The sequence below is a fragment of the Gadus chalcogrammus genome, chromosome 7 (genome assembly GCF_026213295.1).
Source record: "Gadus chalcogrammus isolate NIFS_2021 chromosome 7, NIFS_Gcha_1.0, whole genome shotgun sequence".
Classification (NCBI taxonomy): Eukaryota; Metazoa; Chordata; class Actinopteri; order Gadiformes; family Gadidae; genus Gadus; species Gadus chalcogrammus.
In genome coordinates this window covers 21,401,629-21,424,183 of record NC_079418.1, presented here as the reverse complement: position 1 = coordinate 21,424,183, position 22,555 = coordinate 21,401,629, and the positions used below count along the sequence as shown (strand labels likewise).

Here is a 22,555-nt window from a genome sequence, read left to right as displayed (position 1 = left end):
CATTTCCTGAGGAAAAACCATCACCCTCCACCACAATAGAGGCCGTCTCTCTCTCTCTCTCTCTCTCTCTCTCTCTCTCTCTCTCTCTCTCTCTCTCTCTCTCTCTCTCTCTCTCTCTCTCTCTCTCTCTCTCCCTCTCTCATCGGCCACCGAGTCTACTTACGGCCACACTCGCACACTTTTTTTTTAGTCTCTCAAACAATACACACACGCACACACAGTGGAGACCCAGTGGAGGCTTATACATGCAGCTCTCTCCAGGATGAGATTGCACTGAAGCTCAGCACGACCGTCACACCAGGTAAGCAGAATCCAGCAGGACCTAGGCCTACAGAGTCTTCTTCTTCATATTGAATGCTTCACTGTGGTCATGGGAGTCCGGGGAATCCTAGTGACGGCTGGGGTTGGGATTGAGTCGAGATGTAGATTTGTTTCTTCTTAGAGATACAAGGCTTGCCATGATCTTCAATGATCAGATGATGCGGACGTGTTCTGTGTAGTTATTGCCGATGTATGTTTTTCTTACGTCATGGTTGTTATTTTCAACGCGCCAAAGACGTTCCTCTTATCCCCTCTTCGATGTGTGAAAGCTTATGATTATGGATAGATATGATAACTTTGTCTTATTGTGAATTTATTCACAATAAGATAAGCCATTTCAAATTTGAAGCCATAAAGCAGCTATAACAATAGGCTACTACTTTTGTAGCACAATTTCAGCTAAAAAGCCATAGTAAATGATGAAGCTTTAACTAGTGTTTGGTATGCATGGAGATATTTCATAATACTGGTTATAATACAAAGTGTCTAAACAATGGCTAAGTCTGGGGATACGGAGAACATTGAGATGAAAGGACGCCTTCATGATATATCTGATAGGTAAAACAACATGTTTGGCTGCGATGAGTGCACGTTTTTTTTTTTAACATTGTTTTGGTTACTTGAAGATACATCGTTACTGTATTGGATTATTAAAGAAGACAGTTTCTATAGTGCAAAAATGCATACGTTTTAAAAGAGATATAATGGTCTTTACCCACAATATGCACCTCTTAGCACTTATGTCTGTGCTATATAATACAACAATAATAATAATACCATTAATTTCCACAAAAAAAAAAGGAATTTGAGGTTGCATAAAAATAATAAAATAATCTATAAAAAAAGAAAAATATATATAGATTTAAAAATACCCAGATTCCTGTTTATTTATTTGAGCTGAGATTTTTCTCCAATCATTATACAGGTGTATTGTTATTAATTTGCAGCTGTAATATTAATCAAGTATTTTTCCATCTGAATTGATATCCTCTTCCATAATTACTTTATAATCGTCGAAAGCCAGAACTTCCTGTTTAAGCAGAAAATCTTGGAATACAATGGTCACGGTGTCACAGTGAAGTAAAAGAAAAGATTTAGAAATCTGGTGACAATTTAAATAATATTCAGTAACACACATATATTCATCAATTAATTTAATAAATACGTTTTCAAAGGTTGTCTAAAGGTGTGCCATATTAATATTGAAAAGCATTGACCTATTGTTTTATTATTTGTCTCAATATAATCCAAAATATAAAAAGTATTTATTCTCCTGTCACTCAAGTGTACTACATTTTAATCCAGTCAAACAAGTTTATTTGGCATCAAAAGATATTGTTAATATGAGTTTGTCCAACACGTGTATTTTGTCAAGGAAAATACACAGCCATTCTCTAAATTCAATAATATTTAGAATTTGTATTTCCTGAGTATTTGGCAAGCAATGTTATGAAACCGACCTGAAAGGATGTTGCGAAAATGAATTTATTTGGAGCTAGGACTTAATCATAGACAGTTTTTCAAATGTATTTAATGTCATATGTAGTCATAAGTAGTTTTTGTCACATGAAGTAAAAACCGAGGTGCTAATTCTGTCACATGTTTTCTTTTCAGTTTGTTGAAACCAAGAAAGTGTGACATGCCCATCCTAAAGAAGCTCCCGGGCAGATCCAAGAGTTGCCACGAGTTCCCCAGGAGCAACGGGGAGCTGATCCTGCCCCGACTGGACCTGGACCTCAAGGACCTGAATGACCTGAACCACCTCCAGGACCTCCAGGAGATGAAGGACCTCAACCCCTTCCACGAGGTGGACCTTCTAGAGGACCAGAGGAACGACGGGGACGACCCGGGCCTCATTATGGCCGAGGTCAGGGGATACCGCCAGCAGCAGCAGCAGCAGCAGCAGCAGCAGCAGCAGCAGCAGCAGCACCGGACGTCACGGGACGGCGAGGTGGAGGAGAACGAGGTGAACGCGGAGAGACACGGGGCGGGGAACCCCAAGGGCAGACCCCTGCGCGGGACGCTGGAGCGGATCTGCGGCGTGTCGCCCCTCAAGACCCTGGGGAAGCTGGGCAAGGGGCTACGCATCTCCGGCCGCAGCGTTTGGGGCGGCGGGGGCACGGCCCAGCGCAGCCCTGCGGGCGCCACCACACCCACGCCAGAGAAGGAGAAAAGGAAAGGACTACGCAGAAGCTCAGAGGAAATCATGACACTTCTCCGGTGAGCAGAGGAAGTTGCAGAGGCGCCAATAGAGGGGTTTTGACCTTGCTTGTGACATGATAGCATGAATAGCATTGAATAAGTGGTTCTGCTATTAATAACTTTATGAATTAAGATAAAAATAGTCTACAGATCAACAATTCATCATCCTCTCTAAGGTGTATCAACCGGTGATGCAATGGGTAGTTGCGTCTTGAAGCTGAACCAACTGCGCTCAATTATTTTCTCAAGATAAGAACTTTGTAAATTCACTAAAAACCATTTGAAAAACAAATCCAGAGGGGGAACATTATTTTCTAGCTCTCATAGTGTTTCCAGATGCTAGAGGTTCCCTGGAGAATAACAAACAGTGCTTAAATAGTATCAGAAATAAGACAGTTGATCCCAGATGAGTGGTTCCAGAAGGTTTCAGAAAATAAACGATTGTCAGGGTCAAGTAACACAGATTCACTCATACCACCATATAGTCCTCTACTACCTTTAGAGTTACTTAATGACCCGGTCACAAACCTGTTGATCTCAGGAACTGCTCTTGTTTGTCAGGTCTATTTTGTGAACTTGCGCCGCTCCGTGAATGGAGCTATTTTTAGCCGAGACATTGTCCTCATTCCCAACGGCAGGAAAGTTTTGTACATGTGCAAATATGTAGCATTCCATTTCTGGGTGATGCTCTACTATACTTTAACACGCACGCACACACACACAGACACACTCACACACACACACACACACACACACACACACACACACACACACACACACACACACACACACACACACACACACACACACACACACACACACACACACACACACACACACACAGAGGGAAATGTACTCAGACTCAGACTTTTCAAGTCAGACACCAATTTTTACTGGTATTACGAAAGGACACCAGTTGCACCAGTGTGGTTGAACCATTTGGTGGGAGGGTTGTTAATGGAGGCCTTCTGGTGATCAGTTTCACAGGCAGGCGGAGGGAGATGCGCAGGGAGAGCCTGCCCTGTGGGGATCTGAGCATGGATCATGAGGCAGAGGCTCGCCGGCGACCCTCCTTCCTCAGGATGGTCAGCCTGGGTAAGCTGAAGCGGGAATCCATGTCTGACCGGGGCTCCTTGGAGACCGAGGAGGAGGAGGAAGAGGAGGAGCCGGTGATCAAACCAAGGGAGCCGCTCTCAGGTAAGATCCGCACATTGGACACCTCAAAGTGTGTGAGAAATGGCTGTGATGTTGGGCCTTTGCTTGCCATGGCAATTCTTCAATGGCCAAACACATCTGAACTCGAGGCGCAAGATGGTTTGATACACCGAACCATCTGGGAAGTCATCCTTGGAAAGTGTTTGGAAAGTGGCAAGCAAGGGGCAATCCCAAGAAAATACTTGCCAGCTGATTGGATGAATCCTCTGTGTATCGCCGTCTAGCACGTCGATCACATGTAGTTCCTCATATGCTGATTGGTCCGATGCACTGTGGTTAGGCCACATGCGCATAACTTGAAGCCTGGTTAAATGGATTCTCGCCCGATGGTGATCTTGCCTTGCAAGATTAACACATTGGAGCTAGTTCTGTTAAACTGTACTTAGAGAGAACGTTGAATTTCCTGGCTATGTCCAGTTGGATTTCCTCTCAATCCTAGAGCGCTCTGCGATGAGTTTACAAGGTCGTCCGCTGGGTTGAATCATCAACCGACAGTGGGGTCAAGAAACCACATCACTTCCTCCCACCGCAGGTCCCATCTTCCCTAGCTACATTGACCCAAGCTGCTGTTCATAGCTCTACCAGGACCCTGGCCATGATTAGGAACGAGGTCACAGAGCAACAAATTATTAAACTTGCCCTCTTGCTTGCTCTTCCATATTTTTTGGGTTTTCTTTGAGAAAGGATCCTGACTCTCTCCTCTCCCCCCACAGTACTGGAGATCCTACAGTTGGTGAACAACCGGGACCTCCTCCAGGCCGACACACACATCCAGGAGCTGGAGCGAGAGTGTGAGCTGCTCTCTTTATTGCCCAACGCATCGAATCCTGCCCTCACACCGAGCTTCCCCAGTACCCCTTCCAGCATAGGCTCCTCGACGCCTTCCCTCCAGGATGACCTGCTCAGCTCCAACGCCACGCTGGACTCAGGCCGGCGCAAAGCCAAGGATGTGGAGCTCCTCTACGAGGCGCTGCAGAGGGAGATGTGGGACATAGTGCGCGAGTCTCTCCGCCAGCCCAGCGCGAGGCCCAACCTGTGCCTCGTGGTGCTGGTGATCCAGCAGGAGGAGCACGCCGACGCCTCCTGGGCCTTGAAAGAGGACAAGCCTCCGCGAGAGGGCTGTCCCCAGAACCCGGGCCAGCCCAGCCACCGGCCGCGGAGGTTGAAGCAGAAGTGGAGGCAGGCGGTGGCAGAGGCCACCGACTGGAGCCTGCCCAGCCAGATGGACACCAAGGCGGGCCAGCTCGCTCTCTACCTTGAGAGCCTGAGGAGTCGCATGGTGGACGACCTGGACGCCGCCAGGAGGAACGCCGTGTCCATCTACCCCGAGGAGTTCTCCGCGTTCCAGGTGTACGTGGAGAGCTACCACAGGGCCGTGGCCAAGCGGCTGCGGACCATCACAGGCGGCCCGCTGCAGGTCACAGACGTGTACTCATTGTTGGACTGGTTCTACAATATTTACAACAGGTACGTCCCACACTTTGTATTGTTCAATTTGAACTTTTTAACACCCATTGAGTAGCCAAAGATACACAATGAAGGAACACGTAAAGGATGCAGGTATTTATGTTTGATGTATGTTTTTCACCAGGGATGTCCTAGGCAATATTGGCGTTTCCACACATATCAATTATTCCCATCTGGAGCCGATTTTGCCCCAGGACACAGTGGACCGGCTGGAACAAAACTGCCTCAATATTGTCAAGGTAAAAAAAATGCATTTTGATTGTTATATTTTTATTATTTTTTGTAAAGTAGGAAATACCTTCATAATATAACGTATTTATGACTTTCAGGATAAAGTCGAGAGAGAACTGATCCAGGTTCTGGATGAAGAGGAGCGGCGATGGGCCCAGACTCTGCACATAGAGGAGTTTCAGTCCAATTTGGCACGTTCTGTCATCCAGGTACAGCATTGTGTTATTCACAAAAATGTGCTTTGGGAACAGGTCAGTTTTCAACTGTAAGTTTTCAATTAAAAAGCTTAATGTCTGCCTATTTCTCTGGTTCAGAGACTTAAGGTTGACCTGGACAGATCCACAACTGTCAGCCAGTTTTTGGGCTCCAGAGTGGCACGTTGCTGCCTCATAGGACTCGCAGATTTCCTCTATAGGTGAGTACTGGCTTTTCTCAACACTTTAAGGTTGACTAGCTTATACAGAATTGCTTTTGCAATCAGGTGTTTTTTTAAGTAGGTGACTCTTGATGAATTTCAAATGTCCATAATTACCATGTTAAACGAAACATGTGACAATATGATATTTTGACTTTGATCACCAAAAACAGCGATCGTCTAGTTGGCTTCATAAAAAAAAAAATGGCAGTGTAAGCCTGTTACCGTTGCTTTATATATCTTAATGTAGACCATAACTATCCTTGTTGAGATGTATGCAATTGGTATATGCTATGTGAACTCATCAAAACTTCCACGCGTCCAGTTTTCAGAGAAAGGTGGAGATGTTCCATGAGACCCAGGCCGAGTTTGGAGACAGAGGAGACGGATATGTTTCCAGAACAATAGCTCTGGTCAACTGCTGCCCTCCGCTCAGGTAAATTGGCAATAAACTGGGAGAGTGGGAAATATCATTCTATTGAACATCATCAAAATTGGTGGGACAAAAACGCATAGGGCCCCCTGAAATGTCCTTTGTTCGATTTGGATTTCCAATGAGCCTACGTGTAAGTGTCTTTGAGAAGGACACCTAGTTTCTTTAAGATCGGTCTCTGTGATCACTGTAAGCACTTTTGGTGAAAACATAACATCTGTATCCTGCGTGCCCCTCTAGGACCTTTGTGCAGCGCTGCAGGCAGTGTGACCCACAGGGAAGTGAGGAGATAGCACAGAGAGCTAACACGTCCCTGGACAGGATTGTCAACCAATCAGTGCGAGTTCTAACCGACAGACTGTTTGAGCACATTAGGGTGAGAAATGTGCACAATGTCCGAAACCAGTAACACGTCTTGATTCTTGATCAATTGTGGCTTTACGTGTGCCGTTTTTCTTTGTCTTTCCAGCCTTTCTTTGACAAGCTGGTGAAGAGGAAATGGCTGAACAACACTGTGGCCTTTGAGGCAATTGAAGCAAGTATCAAGCAGAACTTTAAGAAGTTCCGAAGGATGGACCCACCACCGTACCAGGTACAACTAAAGTCTGACCTGGATCACAGTTCCATCACACGGCTTCAGTGGTTGGGCTTTGCATGGTTTGATAATTCATTATTTCCATGACAGATCCTTGTGGGCGAGGTGCACAGAAGAGTCCTAGTAGAGTATGTCCGAGCCATACTGCGGGGAAGGGTCATCTGCACTTCCTCCAAGATGAGGAAGAGGATGGCTTTCCGGCTTCAGGATGAGGCCAAACAGCTCAAGGGACTATTCAAGGATCTGGTAAGCAGCACGGGTCTCAAGATTCAAGTTTGTTTTGCCAAATGACCACGTAAATGTCTCTCAGTTATACGAATGCTAACCTGAATAAGGAAAATGGATACATTTACAAACAATGGTTTTGGCAAATGGACTAGATGCTTCTCTCCATTTCCCACCAACTAAGCACTTCTTTTTACCATTCCATATTTTTTTCCATTCCATTTTTAGTCAGCCCAAAAGGTCCTACAAGTCATTTTTAATTGAGCCAATAGAGAGGCCAAGGACCTCAGAGTTTGGAACTGGGCATGCCTTTTCAGGAAATGAATATCCTGTACAAAATATTCCAGTGAAGCTTAATGCTAACAGTGCAGACCAGAAGTGGCCTGGAAGGCAGCGGCCGGGGACTCTGGATGCAGCCCGACCCTTGGGTTTTCCAGGTCACAAATAACTCAGACAGTGTTGATACAGGACAGCGTGCAGAAAAATGGCTGCCATCAGTGAGATGAAGATAGATGAAGTGGCATGACATTAGTCCCAGCCGTGGAAGGGAAAAAAGGTTCAGAGGAGCAGGGCCTGCCAGCATGGCATTTGCCCCCTATGTGTGTGCGAGTTCAAACAAGTGTCCGTCACCTACCGGCTGACAACAGGAAGCCTCTGTGCTCAGAAGGAACTTCCTGTTCCCGTCAGCTGGCTGGCTTTGATGTGGCTCTCGGATGGCCTTGGGGGCCCCTTTTGCCCAAGAGCAGGACAACGTTTCAGTGCAAACGCAGGGGATGCGTTTTTAATGGCAGCCTCAAAAACAACAACACCGATATTTTTAGTGAATGCAGGCCAAAGGATTCCGACAAGCTCGGCACTTTGAGGAAAAAATACGTGGAAAAAAACACGTGCACGCTCTTCACGTCTCTCGGAGGGAAATTATCTTTGCCCTGCAATCCGTTGTAGTCCTCAATAACACGTACATATTTGGTCATTCTGTGAGCTCCATATTGATCAAAACAACAAAAACGTTAGGTTCGGAATTCCCCATGAAATACAATAGTCATCCCACTGTTCTATTTTTGATATGGTACTGCCATGCCTTTTGATAGGTACCATTGCATTTTTAGATCAAGTTTTAAAGCTCTCTGTCGTCTTAGGAGTCGGGCTCATCATGGTTGGACAGTCTCATCTGCCATCTGGCTGACATCATTCTCCTGGAAGACACCCCCTCTATTCAGATGGAAGTTGCCGTTCTGGTGAAAGAGTTTCCAGATATACGGTAAGGCCTGAGCAATTTATTATCACTCAAAAAACCACTTCCCCCCGCTAATGACTCAGGTGTCACTCTTCCCATAAAAAGATTCCACTGTCTTCGCCAGGGGCCGCCATGTCGTGTGTAGAGCGGCACAATCACAGGGCTGCTTTTGGCCCTCTGCCTAAGGCGGGGAAATCGAATGAGAATGTATGGTCCTTTTGTTGACACAATGGATCAAAACAAGGAAAAGACTCGCGGAAACATAACTACATTAACCTGGCTATTTCGGGCGACCGACAAGGGTCTGTTTTGAGAATGGAAGAGACTGAAGAGGCCCTCAAGGGGAGTCCCAGCCCCCTCTCCCCTCCTCTCCCCTCCTCTCCCCCCTCTCCCCCCTCTCCAGAGGCTGTTTGTGTTACTGCTTGAAGCTCAGGTGACAGTTTTGGCAATTCACCGCCGGGTGTGACGCATGACCCATGGTGCAGCAGACAGGAAGTGCAGGGGAGTTCCTATTCCTGCCACCCCCAGGGGAGACAGTCTGGTGCCACGGCTTGGAATTTAAGCGGGGGCTGGGGTAGTGAGGGGGGGGAGGGGGGGGGGGGGCAGGGGATGGATGATAAGAGCAATAAATAAGGAATTCAGAAAATGTTTTGACTTCTGTTTGCTGGGGCTGCCATCCTGGCCTGTACTCAGTGATGAAGGTGTCTGATAGGATAGCCTCCCTCGTATGTACACTCTTAGCATCCGTACACAGATAAGGATACATGGAGGATGAGGATGCGTGGAAGATGAGAGTGATCGACAGAGTGATTGATGACGACAAGGAACTCCGAACCTTGTACACATGGTGTATGAGGCACTCCGGTTGGCCATGAGAAAAGTTCCAACACGCACCACTTCTCATCCCAGTCTTTTGTATCCCTCCCCCACCATCGACAGGAAGAGGCACGTGTCAACACTGCTGAACGTGCGGGGCATGATGCGGCAGGCGGAGCGCCAGGAGATCCTCAACGTGGTGAAGGACTTTGAGTGCAGCGCGGCGCTGATGTGCCGGGATCACGCCGTTTTCTCAGACATTCCCATCCCCTCCGAGGTGCACTGCCTCAGCCTGGGCCTCCTCCGCCTTGCCATGAGCGTCGCCAACTGGCTGTCGGAGCGCCGGCACGGGTCCGCCCGCCGCCAGCAGGCCGGCGGCAAGACGGCGGCTAACCACGGCCACGAACAGTCGCGGCAAGGCGATGAGGGCGCTGCCGGGGGGCACAGAGAGGACTAAGAAGGGGGGGAACGGCTGCGAGTTGGGTCTGACGCTTGGGTCTCTCCCGGGGAGGGCAGCGGGTTGTAGATTGAAAAAAACAAAAACGATAGAGCAATCACAAAGTCATACACTGTGAATGTTTGTGACGATTTGTATCAAGCACCTTGTAAAGGCGTTTGGCAACGCCAAAAGTATTGCAAGCAAAGCCGTTCCTAGAAAGCCGAATGAAGAAACTTGAGCTCAGGTACTTCTCTTAGTGTACATCGTGCTTTCTCACACCAAATGTCTCATCACCTTCAGAGGACTGCAGGTGTGAAGGAATACCGCAATTCATCAAGATCATCTCTAGTACTCAAGTACGCATTTACAAAGAAGGAAGACAAGTCATATTTAACATTCATTTAAGCAGTTTCTCAAAGCGAATGCCGTGTTAGGCCACCTTGCTACCTGCCTGCATAGTTGCGATGTGGTAATGTCCTGTAGAAGTACATTTGGTTGTAACACGTATTCACACGGCAGGTCATCTAACATCTTAGTTGCTCTGTTATTGCTATGGATACTGCACAGAAAGCCACACTTTAGTAATTGATATACCGCTTATCTATGTAAGAATATATATATATATATATAGAAATATATAAATATTTGACAGTGCGTGTGTGTGTGTTAGAATGATGTGTGTGTATGCGCATGTGTGTGCGTATGCATACGTGTGTGCGTGTGTGTGTGTGTGTGTATGTATGGTATATGTTTTGAACCCCAACTGTGAATAACATGGATCTTTTGCTGGACATGTAATAAAAACCTATTGATTGGGTCACCATAATCAATTTTGTACGTTTTTCTCACTTATTGTGTATGACTGCCTTTACCGTTACTTTGAGTTTAGAATGGATACCTAGAGCTCCAGGTGCTAATTATAGCATGACGTCGTCAGGACGCTTTGAGAACACCTCATTGTACATCTAATGTACTGTTCCTTCCTACTTGAGGTGACTTGGACGAAGGGAATGTCAAAGGCTATGTAAAAATACGCGGCAGCGGGCACTTTGACAAACGGCCCTTTGCGGCGGCGTAACGCAGAAGCCGAGACATAGAAACACATACTTCATGGCTTCTGTCCTACGTGTATTTTTCGGTGAAGCGGTGAACGCTGGAATTGAAAAAACGGGGCCCAAACATGGCTACACCGAGACAACCTGCAACTGTACAGCTAGGGAGGGAAGCTGTTGGTGGAGGTGTGTGTGTGTGGGGGGGTAATGGAAGGGGCAGAGAACGGGGGTCACACCCTTGGGGTCTGCCAAGGGGATGTTTTTCGATAAACAAAGACTTCCTGTTGTCCAGAGAGGTGCAAACGGATGCTTTTATTGGAGCCAAGTTAACGACATGAACTAGGAGGGAACTTCCTCCCTGCCGCTCGGAGCGACGGTGCGAGCCACGGCTGGGCTTTTTTTCAAGTTTGACTTGCTCGTGGGCTATTCCAAACAAAGCCTGTTAGCCTCAGCAGGGGGGATGTATGCTAACACAGCCCAGATTGACTCGAGACTGAGCCTATCTCTCTGAAAAGGTAGACCTACGTTTGACCAGAGAACAGATGATAAAATAACCAATACCTGCAGATGTCTATGATAACACGTAATAGGGGTTACAAGCCTTGCTCAGGGGCGTTCTGGTAGAAAGAGGAAAGCAAACCAAGTTTTGGAGGGAGAGAGAGTGAGAAAGAGAGAGTGAGAAAGAGAGAGACTGAGGGAGAGAGAGACAGAGAGAAAGAACTGGGGCAGCTGTTTTACAGGCCAAGGTACTCCCAGTTACACTAACGACCCACTGAGCACAGGTGAGCATACATCTGGTATGGAAGGGCAGCTGGCGTCTCACACACACACACACACACACACACACACACACACACACCACACACACACACACACACACACACACACACACACACACACACACACACACACACACACACACAAACACAAAAACACACATACAAACACACACACACACACACACACAGTTTGCCGTTTCCTGATGTTTTTACCTGAAGGTGCAGAGCTAGGACATGGATAACTCACACTCTTCATCTGAATTGTAATATATAATAATATATAATAATTGCACCTTCTTGAATTTTTGGTCCAATTGATCCACTGCCAACTCTGACCTTGGCCTTAACGTGTCACTACGTTGCCAATTCATTCTGTAGCTTCTATATAAAGTAACACTCATCACACAACCATCTTTAGGTTTGGAAGGCTACATGTTTACCAACAAAGAGAAAACAATAGGTCTGTGATATTTCCGCCCTTGGATTACACAGCGCGCTCGCTAGCAAAATTTCCACAACCCCGGAGCACGGGAAGGAAGAACATGGAGTGGCCCTGGCATTGGACTGAATCATAAGTTTGGCAGAACTTCTTCTGACTCATGCTGGATATCTCACCTGGTCATCTGACAATAGTAGTTCTAGAACGGATGTCGGAGGCTGGGGTTCCAAGTATTCCACGATCCTTCAGTAGTACCAGGCCCAATGGAGACGGGGTACAGGCCAGGTATCAGCAGCAAGAGCCAAAGGCTTTTTGGATGGTCCCCCCCACTCCCTCACCCAAACACCCCAAGCATCAGCCCCCAACACAATCCATTGGATCACAATGAAGTCCCTGGGAAGCACTTCCTTGCTTCCGTTAATTAATGCAGCACTGTGCTGGTAAACCCATCTGGATGCAATCACGGTCTGTGTGTGTGTGTTTGTGTGTGTGTTTTGTTTTCGGAAAGAAAAGGTACGCCAATCCCTTTTCCTTGTTCAGTCTCGTAATTCCCCTTTCATCTGTACACCGAATTCTGGTTATTTTCTTTCTTTGTACTTCTCTGAATATGGTAAACAATGATAGGGATTTGTGGGTAAAGGGGTGCATTCAGCATTCAGGTGATGCTCTATTTATACTTGCAAAATCAAGACACTGGTCGTCAAGTTTCCAGTAACCGTTGACTATGTTATCGGTCACAGGCTAGTATCAATGATAAGATAATCACTTTGATTAATATTGGATATTTTAAATGATGAGGTGAAGCTCTATATTATGCAGGCGTTCAAGTATTCACTGGTGCTACCTCTAGCAGTGGAGAGATGAAACCCCTGTAAACGCACAACACCTTCATACAGCCATCCTTTCCTCCTGCCTTCTGCTGTGTTGTCCTGGACCAAACGAGAACAAGAGGATTCAACACGGCCACAGCCTCTGTCTCTCTCTCTTTCGCTCCCTCTCTCTTTTGCCTACGTATATCATGTGCACCTTGTCCGCCACGATCACTGCCCACTTGACGAGAAAACAATAGCTCCTCTCCATCTCTCTCGCCATGGGATATCCTGATTTATGTTATCAGAGCGTACCCATCAAGTGGGCTCTTTATTTAGCCCTGAAGAAGATGTATGGGCCCCCCTCTCCGGTGCCCTCTGGGAGGGGGTTACAGCTTCACGCTGGTGGACTCACCGGGCCAAGGGGTCTTGTTTTGTGTCAGTGTCAACGACCTCTGTGAGATATGGCTCTGGGGGACTCGAGAGGCGAGGGAAGGGAAGGGAAGGCGGATGTACAGCTTTTGTTGAAGCAAAGCCTCGACAGCCGTTGAAAATAGCCCTTTGATAAAATCTGATCGATGCATGATGTGTTTCTTAGAATTTATCATGCAAAATGTGGCATATAGGCCTGGCATGGACCCGAACCAGAACCGGAAACCGGAAAATTTGAAAGCATGAACACAAACATGTTTTTGCTTGAGGTAGCGCACTGCAGTCCGTAAGCTTCCTGGGAAGTTAAAAACATGCTGTTCTCTAATTCTCGAATAAATTAAAAGATCATATTATTTTGTCAAATGGAGAAAGACAATCACCAAAATGCATCCAATTTTGTGTCACTTCTACACAGCTGAGCTGAAGTGCGAGGCGTGGCTATAAATATTTGCTCCTAGCCATGTTGGCAGGATGCCTTCATCACTGTAAACATCCCAACCTGTGGGGTTATTTGTTTCCCTCTTGTATAAATTGTTTTGACGTTTCAAATAATAGCGTGAAGCAAAAACAGACGTGGGGCGGCTGGGTTGGTCCTGCATGCGTAACTGACTAATCTTTATTTATCCTTGTACATCCCCTTTGGTCTCACTGACCTGGGCCTCATATGTTATCATCAACTGGACTGGAGACTGCAGCCTCTCCAGTCCCTCACATGTGGACTGGATAGTAGGGTACCCCTTGTGGTCATTCCTCACAAGGATTGTCGGAAAACATGCTGTACATTTTTGTTAAAACGAATTGTTCGCAAATTGCACAATATGGATTGGACACAGCATTTCAGTAAAACACAACCATCCCAACCAAACTGTACTTTTTTTGTTTTTTCAAATCTAAATATAGCAAAATCCCTTTTGTCATGTTACCTCATCATCTTTCAGTTTACATGGAAACAGGAATACAACATGTCACTTTATTGTGGGAAGTATTAATGATTCAAATAACCCCATTTCCTCTGAATAAAAGGCAAACCTTAGCCACGTTTTACGAGAAACATCCAATCATGAATTTATGGAAAATATGTTAAGAATTGAACAAAGACATAGACACAGGGCGAAACAAATTTGACCCAAGAGAGTGGACGAATTACAGTCGAATCATGAGTCAGATATGTATTTTTTTTGTACTTGTATGGGCTTTCCGTGCCACAACAGACAGGACAAGGATACAGACAGGAAAGTGGGTTGAGAGAGAGGGGAACTTAACCTGGGCATATCGCCTACGCAGTTACCTCACTAGCGGGTTGAACTGACATATCTACGGGAGGAAAACAGGGCGGCCAGAAGGGACATCCTTGATGGCCATGAATTTATTGAGGCTTTGCAGAGGGAAGTAAGGAGGGGTGGAGGTTGCCTAATTTTTCCAGACTCACCTTTACTGTCGATAAGGAATGTGAGTCTGTTTCTTTAACCTCAGACAAAAACATGGTTGTAATGACCCAGACATTGTTCCACCAAGCCAACGTCCAGATAAGACAGAGTAGGCCAGAACCTCTGACCGGTACCATAGCACCAGTCGGAAGAACTTTCTGAACTTCTCCCCCTCTTGAAGACAAAAGAAAGCGGAGAAAAAGAAAGGGTTAATAAGTCAATAGGGTAATCTCAGACATTCGTTGTTTTCTTTTTTCTTTTCTTTTTTTTTACAGTTTTTACAGACGTATTAAAGCATCAAGTCTAGTAACGTTTGGGACAGTCAACGCTTACAATGACTTTTTGCATCGCCAAATATTTAAGTATGGGCAACTTTGTTTAAATTTTCTACCTGTGCACATTTCAATTGTATCCAACCAAAATATTGCCCTTGGATGACTTCAAGACACAACCGGAATGAGGTGAGCTGGCTCAAGCCACATATAAGAATGTAGAAATGTTACGAAGAGGTTCATACAAACAAGTGTATACAACTTTGGATTGCAAGCCATGCCGTCATTGGATGATCTATGAGCAAACATATCTGGAGGACTGCATGTACCACGGCACAAAGCACGGGGAAGACGGCTGTTTCCTAAGAGTCCTCCCTCGGTTAGGAATTGTCACACGTTCACCCGCTCGCCTCATACAAAAGTTGTCGGGTTTTATTTAAACACAAACAACACATTTTGTGGCGTTAGTAAATTGCAGTAGCGGAAAAAATCTTTGCATGGCAAGGAACCAGTGTGAAGCTAAACAATGGTGCCTCCTGTGAAATATGGCAACAGGGCCTCACCTTTGGCTCCTTGTGCTTTCTCCCCCGCTTATTTACGTAAGCAGGTTGTGTTCTGCGCCGCGTCAGGAAGAGGCGTTGCAGGAAACCCAAAGCAGAGGTAGGATTTAGAGTAAACTTTCTGCATCGAAACCCCAAGTAGGTTCTTATCTTATCATCCAGAGAAGAGTTGAGAAAAAGGCTAGATACGGCTATTTTTGTTTTAAGCACTTTGTTATCCATCCTTGCAATGTCTTAGCAGGACAGAGAGGGCCACCTGATTACAGCACAGCACTGTTGTACTTCTTGTACAGCCCTGCATGTATCCCTGACCAGTAACTGCATATTTCACACCTCATTGACCTTTTGTTTCCAGAAGTCTGCTTGTCTAGTTCTCTACAAGGTGACTCTCTGTGTTCTGCCCTGTTATCCAGGGCAGAACACTATATTCAACTTAATGTTCAAGTGTACTGCTGGACAATTCCATAAAAAATGAAAGTTCTTTGAATAAAAAAATATGAAGCCTTTTTTTTTTTTTACATTTAATGATAAAGCATGCCTAATTTGAATAAATATTTGTAAAATAATCAAAATAATTGAATGGAAAAATCCCATATTTGGACCCAAAAATACATGAGAACCTTTGCGTTTGCCAAACAACCTTTATAAACATGATGCAGTGATGGAAGATGCTAAAGCCTCATTAGAAGTGCCTTCACAGTCCGAAATGGCAAGTTCTGCTGCTGCACAACTTAAAAAGATAAATGCATGAACCGGTTGCTGACCGCGGGAATTGTGGACGTTCAGTGGCGGAGTTGCCAGGGGTGGCCGGGGCCACACTGGACTGAATCCCAGCCACCCCATTGGCAACCGTTGTCTTATTTGCATCTTTTTGCATTTTTGCAAACTATATACATTAATGTCTGGGGCATTGCCATACCTGTGAGTACAGCTACCTTTGAACAAAGCGTTTCCACACTCAAACTGGTCAAGACCTACCTTAAATCAACCATGGATGATGTTCGACTCAGAAATCTAGGAGTTTTAAGCGTAGAGTCAAGACGAGCAAAGCCCTGGATTTTGGTGATTTTGTGAATCACTTTGCTGCAAACCACAATAATCACACAATAGGGCTGTTGTAAGATGAATCTATGGCAAGTTAATGTATTTTGTTTATGTTAGAAGCAGGGATTCAACAGTAAAAAAAAAAGAATGTTTTTGCAATTGTTTAATTTATTTTCTGATAAATGCACTGCATTTTTACTTTTTACTCTTACAGTGTTAGATCAAAAGTCGAGTTAGTGTAGTTTTTTTAAACAGACTGAGCTGAGATTGACTCATAGGTAACTGCAAGAAATTGTTAAGTAAAAGTGTATTTGACAATTACACCACTGTCTGAATTAATATTAGGATGTAGAGTTACAGCGTGTACATGCCTTAAATATTCCCTAAATTCAAGATGCCTTATATCATATTTAGATTTATGTGCAACCCCAAAATGATCTCTGGTCTCACCCTGGCTACCCCACTGAAAATGTCCTAGCTCCGCCACTGTGGACGTTTCATTCTCACAGAGAACAACTTCTTGTCTGAGTGCAAAGCAACACCGGCCCACTTAGTCCAAATAAGTCCAAGTCCATAATTTTTTATTATTTAATTATTTGCAATTAAACATTTAGATCCATAAACCTTTCTGTCAATGGTCAAGACGAGAAAATGAACTGGATTCATAATTCTTCTTCCTGATTATGCTCAGTACAAACAGTTGTCAAAACAGCAAAAGCACTTTACCAATGTCTTTCACCGCTTGTTGAACCCCCAGTCATCTCTCACCATCGCGGAGCCAAAGACTAATGACTGTGTTTCCTGTCTGTGCTGACTGGACCCTGCAAACCTGCCCTTTCACACTTAACAATGAGGCCATTTCACCTCTGAACTGAGTGGCTACCCATCTTTGTCTTACTGGTACCTTTGTATCTGGCAGTGTGCCCTTTAGTTTCTCCTTATTATTACCCACATAACAACGGAACAGCGTTCAAACCATGCTGCAAGATCTTTTTCTTTTAATATCCATGCTAAAAACACAGGAGCAAAAGCATTCTCAAACAATGACGACAAGCCACACATGCATGCAAAGAGTTCTTCTAAATGAACCGCAGATCTAGCAATATCCTTTCTGAGTGTTTGTCCAGCTACTGCCTCTCAAACAACCACTCGTATGATCATACCTGCCGAGTTGTGCTGGAGCGGCAGATAGGCTTTCAGTCATTGCACAGGGTAATCAATTAGTTTTACACAACGGACACAGACTATCTTTGCTGACACCCTTTGACACTCGTATGCCTGGGGGGGGGGGGGGGGGTGCACCGTGCACTGCATACAACAGAATGCTATTTGTTGTATGCAGTGAATATACTTTGGGCAAATCAGTTAGTGACAATAGTTCAACAGTCCTACCATCTAGTGGTTAATACAAAGAATTGCAATCTTTGCATATGCTCTCATGAGTCACTGAATATAGTGGTCCACCACATTTATTTTAAATAGTCCATCAAAGTGAACTTGTCAAAATAACTTAAGAAAATAACAAACCAAAAAATGGAGAGCACTTGCAGCCAAGCTATCAGTACCTTATCCAACAGATGCATCTAAACGTATGAAAGACCAGAACATCCAAATATATAAGCAGTCGATAAACAACCTAATCTGCACAAAGGTTTCTATCCTTCTTCTATTGATGATATCTACTGGAAAACCATATTTATGTCATGTTGTTTGATGTTTAAGGTGTTGTTTTGGGTGGGGCCTTACGAGCCTTTCCACTTTCACAAAATATTCCATGCATACATAGGCTATTTAAACTTGAAAATATTTAAATACCAAATTCTTCTTTGGTTTCAAAAAATACATTTTGTGTGAAAAAATATCAAAACCCGAGCAAGACAATAAATGCTGTCTTCTTTTTCTATGGCGTTGCCCTGAAGCTAAAGGATGTGGTGCATACAGCTAGCATACACCTAATCCATTTATCCATGCATACAGTACATTATCTTGCCATTTATCTGAAAACAGAACAGCCCAAACATTTATTTTCCAATTAACTCCACTCAACATATCAAAATCGACACACTCAGTGCACAGTGTTACAGTACTGTCACAATTGTATAAGAACAACATAATCTGAAAAGAAAGACGCCATAAAATGTAAGACCCAATGCTTTGTCCTATCTGGCACCGTTTGGTGTATCCTTCCTTGTCACTGTAGGACACCAGGAAAGATTATCAACTCACTATGAACTACAGCCAAAAACTTTCTAATAATAAAGTGCGTCCGCTTCATTGTTTCAGAACAACTTGTTGCTGTTCAATAAATATATTGTTTTTAAACTGTATCACTCAGGCCAGTTGCATTGAATATGCAACTGGCCTGACTATAATTGTCCTCATAGCTTCCGGCTCCATTTTAGGGTAGAGAGGAGATAAGCAAGAGATAATGCACATCGACATAAGGTATAGACGTGCGTTGTCGCGAAAGTAACCCTGACAGGGTGATGCAGGAGCTGCTAAAACACTGGTTAATCTTGGAGTTGAATTTGGATGATGGAGACAGGCACCTTTACTTTACGCTTTTCTTAACGATGTTTTCCAAAGGGCGTTACCAACAGGTGCAGACCAAAATGCCTCTGTACGCAATTGGATAGGCCTACAACCAATCACAGCAACGAAACATCTGACTGAGCAGTGAGCGACGAAAAACATACTCATTAAAAAAATTGTAGTGTGCTGTAGTGTGTTCTTTTAGTGAATATATACCATCCAGTCCGTTAATTACTGTCTCGAATCTCGATAGCGTAATCAACAGACGTTCTATATAAGCAGAAGCCATCTTTGTTGTTGTTGAAAATTCTTCTCTGCACAGTCATCATATTTATCCCGCCTCGTATCAGATAAACGGTTGTTTATCTGAGTGGCGGGCCAGCTTGACCCATAAATATTTTGTAAATGAGGGGAGCAAGACGTCTGCAGAGCAAATTAAACATGAGCTTGCGAGATTCGTCTGGTTCCCAGGCTAACCAGTTATAGGCAAAAAGTTTAGTTTGTGTGAAAAATGCAATTGTAAACGTTTATATTAGCTGAACAACTTACAGTGTAGGACTCGTTGTCGCTTGTCACTGTCAAAATAAAATTATTGCGGTTGTCTCAAAAATGTATGTTGCGCTCAAGTTTATTCAGTGACCTCAACCTGGCAACTTCGGGAGCTGAGTCTGAGCTGAACGGGGCGTGCAGAGAACGGACTCTAATATTATTATTGGACTGCAGTACCCAGTCTGAACGCTCAGTGTCAATGTTATATTGTACCTTTAAAGTTCTGCGATCGGTGTCAATCTAGTCGAACGTCTTAAAGTTTATGCAGGTATGCACCACCTAGTGCGGCATCTTCATCTTGGGATTAATTATCATTAATTATGGTGGACCTAGCCGCCAGCCTTTAGCAACTATTCATACTCAATAGTAGGCCTATGCCTAGTTAATGGTTAAAAACGGTCTATTTTGATTCTTATGTAAGCCACATGTAATTAATATGCATGTAGGCCTATTTATTAACTTTAAATTATCATATTTTATAAAGACAATATAGGATAAATGTATCGTTACTCAATTTATGTTGCAGAATTGTCTTCTTCAGACAAGCACAGTTTTTGGCCTACATTTTAACAAAATAAGTTGTACACAATTGTTATTGTGTCTTTTGTTTTATAAATAACATTGGGTCTATTTTATGTAGCCTATGTGGTTGACCCTGAGATCAGTAGGCCTCCTAAAAATCGTCTCGGGTGATGCACCTGCCACTCAATGCAAAACTGTCAACATAGCCTGTACATTTCTGAAATAGCTCTGCACATTTTATAATTTCATTCTATTGTTATTATTTCTGAATACATCAACTGCTATAGTCCGTTTGCCTTATCCCTGTCATTTTTTGTAGAAGCTTAGCCTCGTTTATGATTAAATTTGCACTCGTGCAATCGGGAGCACCTTCGGTAGAGTTCGGAGGATGTCTGTCAGCATCCCTGACGAGAGAAGTGGCGCATCTCCCGGACTGGGAACACCGAGCCTTTTCCTGCACCGCAGCTTCTGTTTCCCTGCGGACTGGTGCACAGTAGGACGGTTGCGTGTATACATACATACATGGGGTAAATTTTAGAATATCATGTGCTAGTATTATGCTAAACGGAGACATTCATCCAGAAGAAGAAGAATCAGCCGTATTTGTGTATTTCTGTGGCGAAATGAGGCAGGGGGTGGAGAGTCGCCACAGAGACGTTGGGCTTTGGCCAAACAGCACCGCATTTTAGCCCGGATTCGATGCTCCATGGGATTCTAATTGCATTGCTGCGTTTTTGATCGGACATTTGCAAAGTGGATGGTGAAACATGCAGCTTGCTTGAGGACAACACGTACATCTACTGCTGCCATGACAGGCAGAGCAGGTCTCTTCACCGCCACGGCTTCGCCGGTTGGATAAGAAGCAGACTCATTGGGACGTGGTCGCATCTGCGGAACTGCCTATGTGGGCTGTTATTATTGTCCGTGGAGCCTAAAACGGTCCTTATTATATACGCATACACACACAGTGATCCTTTGCTCAGGGAAAATGTCTTCTCGATCTGCGTTACCGTCTGGAAACGACAGGAGTACTGACCATGTAAGTGCAATGATCGCCTACAGCCTACATTTGATTGTGCATGCAAAAATATCCCTCCTTCTGACGAATATAACCTCCTTCTCGAATAACTATATGTTTTATGTGCACCGTGGATGGCCTGCCAGTGTGTGCGTTGTTGCTAAAGGGGGCTGTGGGACGTGGTATATGGGTTGGCTCATCAGTAGAGCAGGTCCCCTCAAAATGGGCTATCCTTGAGTGTCTATACAGCGAAAGAGCTGATGGAAGGCAAACAGCCCGGAATGAGTCCATCCGCATACGATAACATTTAGTGGATATGCGCAGAAGGCTCATACGAGCCGTCAGCTCTTATCAGACCACCGCTGTGAAGACAGTGATGTCACACATAGCCTACTGCTCGTGCATTCCCCTTGAGTGGCCGAAGGAAATTGGATGGATTGGACGAAAAAAGACATATGAAATACATACTCTCGCATTGTCCTCCTAACAGCTCCTAAGTGTAAGAGGATTACGACATACAATGATCTGCAATCCACTGCTGCGTAGCCTACGAAGCGTCCGCCCATGGTGCTAGACAGCGCCATACATTCAATACAGGCCCGATTACATGGGAAACAGAAGCCGGTCCTGGCGATACAGATCCCAGATGGATTGGTATTAATGCTGTATGTAAAATAATGACAACATAGTGAAACAGAAAGAGTAAATATCTATCTATCTATCTATCTATCTATCTATCTATCTATCTATCTATCTATCTATCTATCTATCTATCTTCACCAATGGTCATCCTTTGCATTGCATTCTAATTTAAATTCAATCTTTCAGAATAGATGGATACATGTCAACAATAAATTCATAATTAATCATGGCCCAGCTAAGTGTTGTTTGATAATGCTTTGCATTCAACATAGGAGTAACTCACTTTATTTATTCTGGCAACTGTGATGTACATTGGTTTATGCATCCATCCAGTGTTACAGGGTTAACTGATATTATATATATATAGAGAGAGAGAGAGAGAGAGAGAGAGAGAGAGAGAGAGAGAGAGAGAGAGAGAGAGAGACAGAGACAGAGACAGAGAGGTGAGGTGAGGTTGGAAGGTAACCTTAATTATCAGCATGTTGCTAACCCAAAATGATTAAATCAGATGAATCTTAGATAACAGATGAAGAAACCTACGAGAGAGATAGAGAGAGAGAGAGAGAGAGAGAGATTTTAAGGAGGCTGTATTGGCTCTAAGGTGTGTTTGTGTGTGGTGTCTGTTCTTTGGCTTTTGTGCATTTCTATATGTGTGCTGTGTGTGTGTGTGTGTGTGTGTGTGTGTGTGTGTGTGTGTGTGTGTGTGTGTGTGTGTGTGTGTGTGTGTGTTTCCATAGATATGAGTGTAAATGTAAGAGCAAACTGCCATGTTGAGGGGGGGGGGGGGGGGGGGGGGGGGGGGGGGGGGGGGGGGGGGGGGGGGGTGGGGGGGGGGGGGGGGGGGGGGGGGGGGGGGGGGGGGGGGGGGGGGGGGGGGGGGGG

General features: G+C 44.7%; 2 protein-coding genes across 2 annotated transcripts in view; both read left to right on the top strand.

Moving 5' to 3' along the window:
* Positions 1-206: 206 nt before the first annotated feature.
* Positions 207-10,413, top strand: exoc3l2a (exocyst complex component 3-like 2a). The gene is made up of 13 exons (XM_056594234.1): positions 207-301; positions 1,936-2,541; positions 3,503-3,720; positions 4,452-5,205; positions 5,330-5,444; positions 5,535-5,645; positions 5,751-5,851; positions 6,177-6,287; positions 6,525-6,660; positions 6,754-6,876; positions 6,970-7,125; positions 8,244-8,365; positions 9,281-10,413. The coding sequence occupies exons 2-13, from the start codon at positions 1,961-1,963 to the stop codon at positions 9,612-9,614; spliced, it is 2,862 nt and encodes a 953-aa protein (XP_056450209.1). The 5' UTR covers positions 207-301; positions 1,936-1,960; the 3' UTR covers positions 9,615-10,413.
* Positions 10,414-20,546: 10,133 nt separating this feature from the next.
* mark4a (MAP/microtubule affinity-regulating kinase 4a) overlaps positions 20,547-22,555 on the top strand; it is a 13,216-nt gene continuing 11,207 nt past the window's right edge. The window contains exon 1 of the mRNA XM_056594835.1: positions 20,547-21,088. Within this exon, the coding sequence (XP_056450810.1) occupies positions 21,002-21,088 (87 nt within the window). The 5' untranslated portion in view covers positions 20,547-21,001. The remainder of the gene's footprint in view (positions 21,089-22,555) is intronic.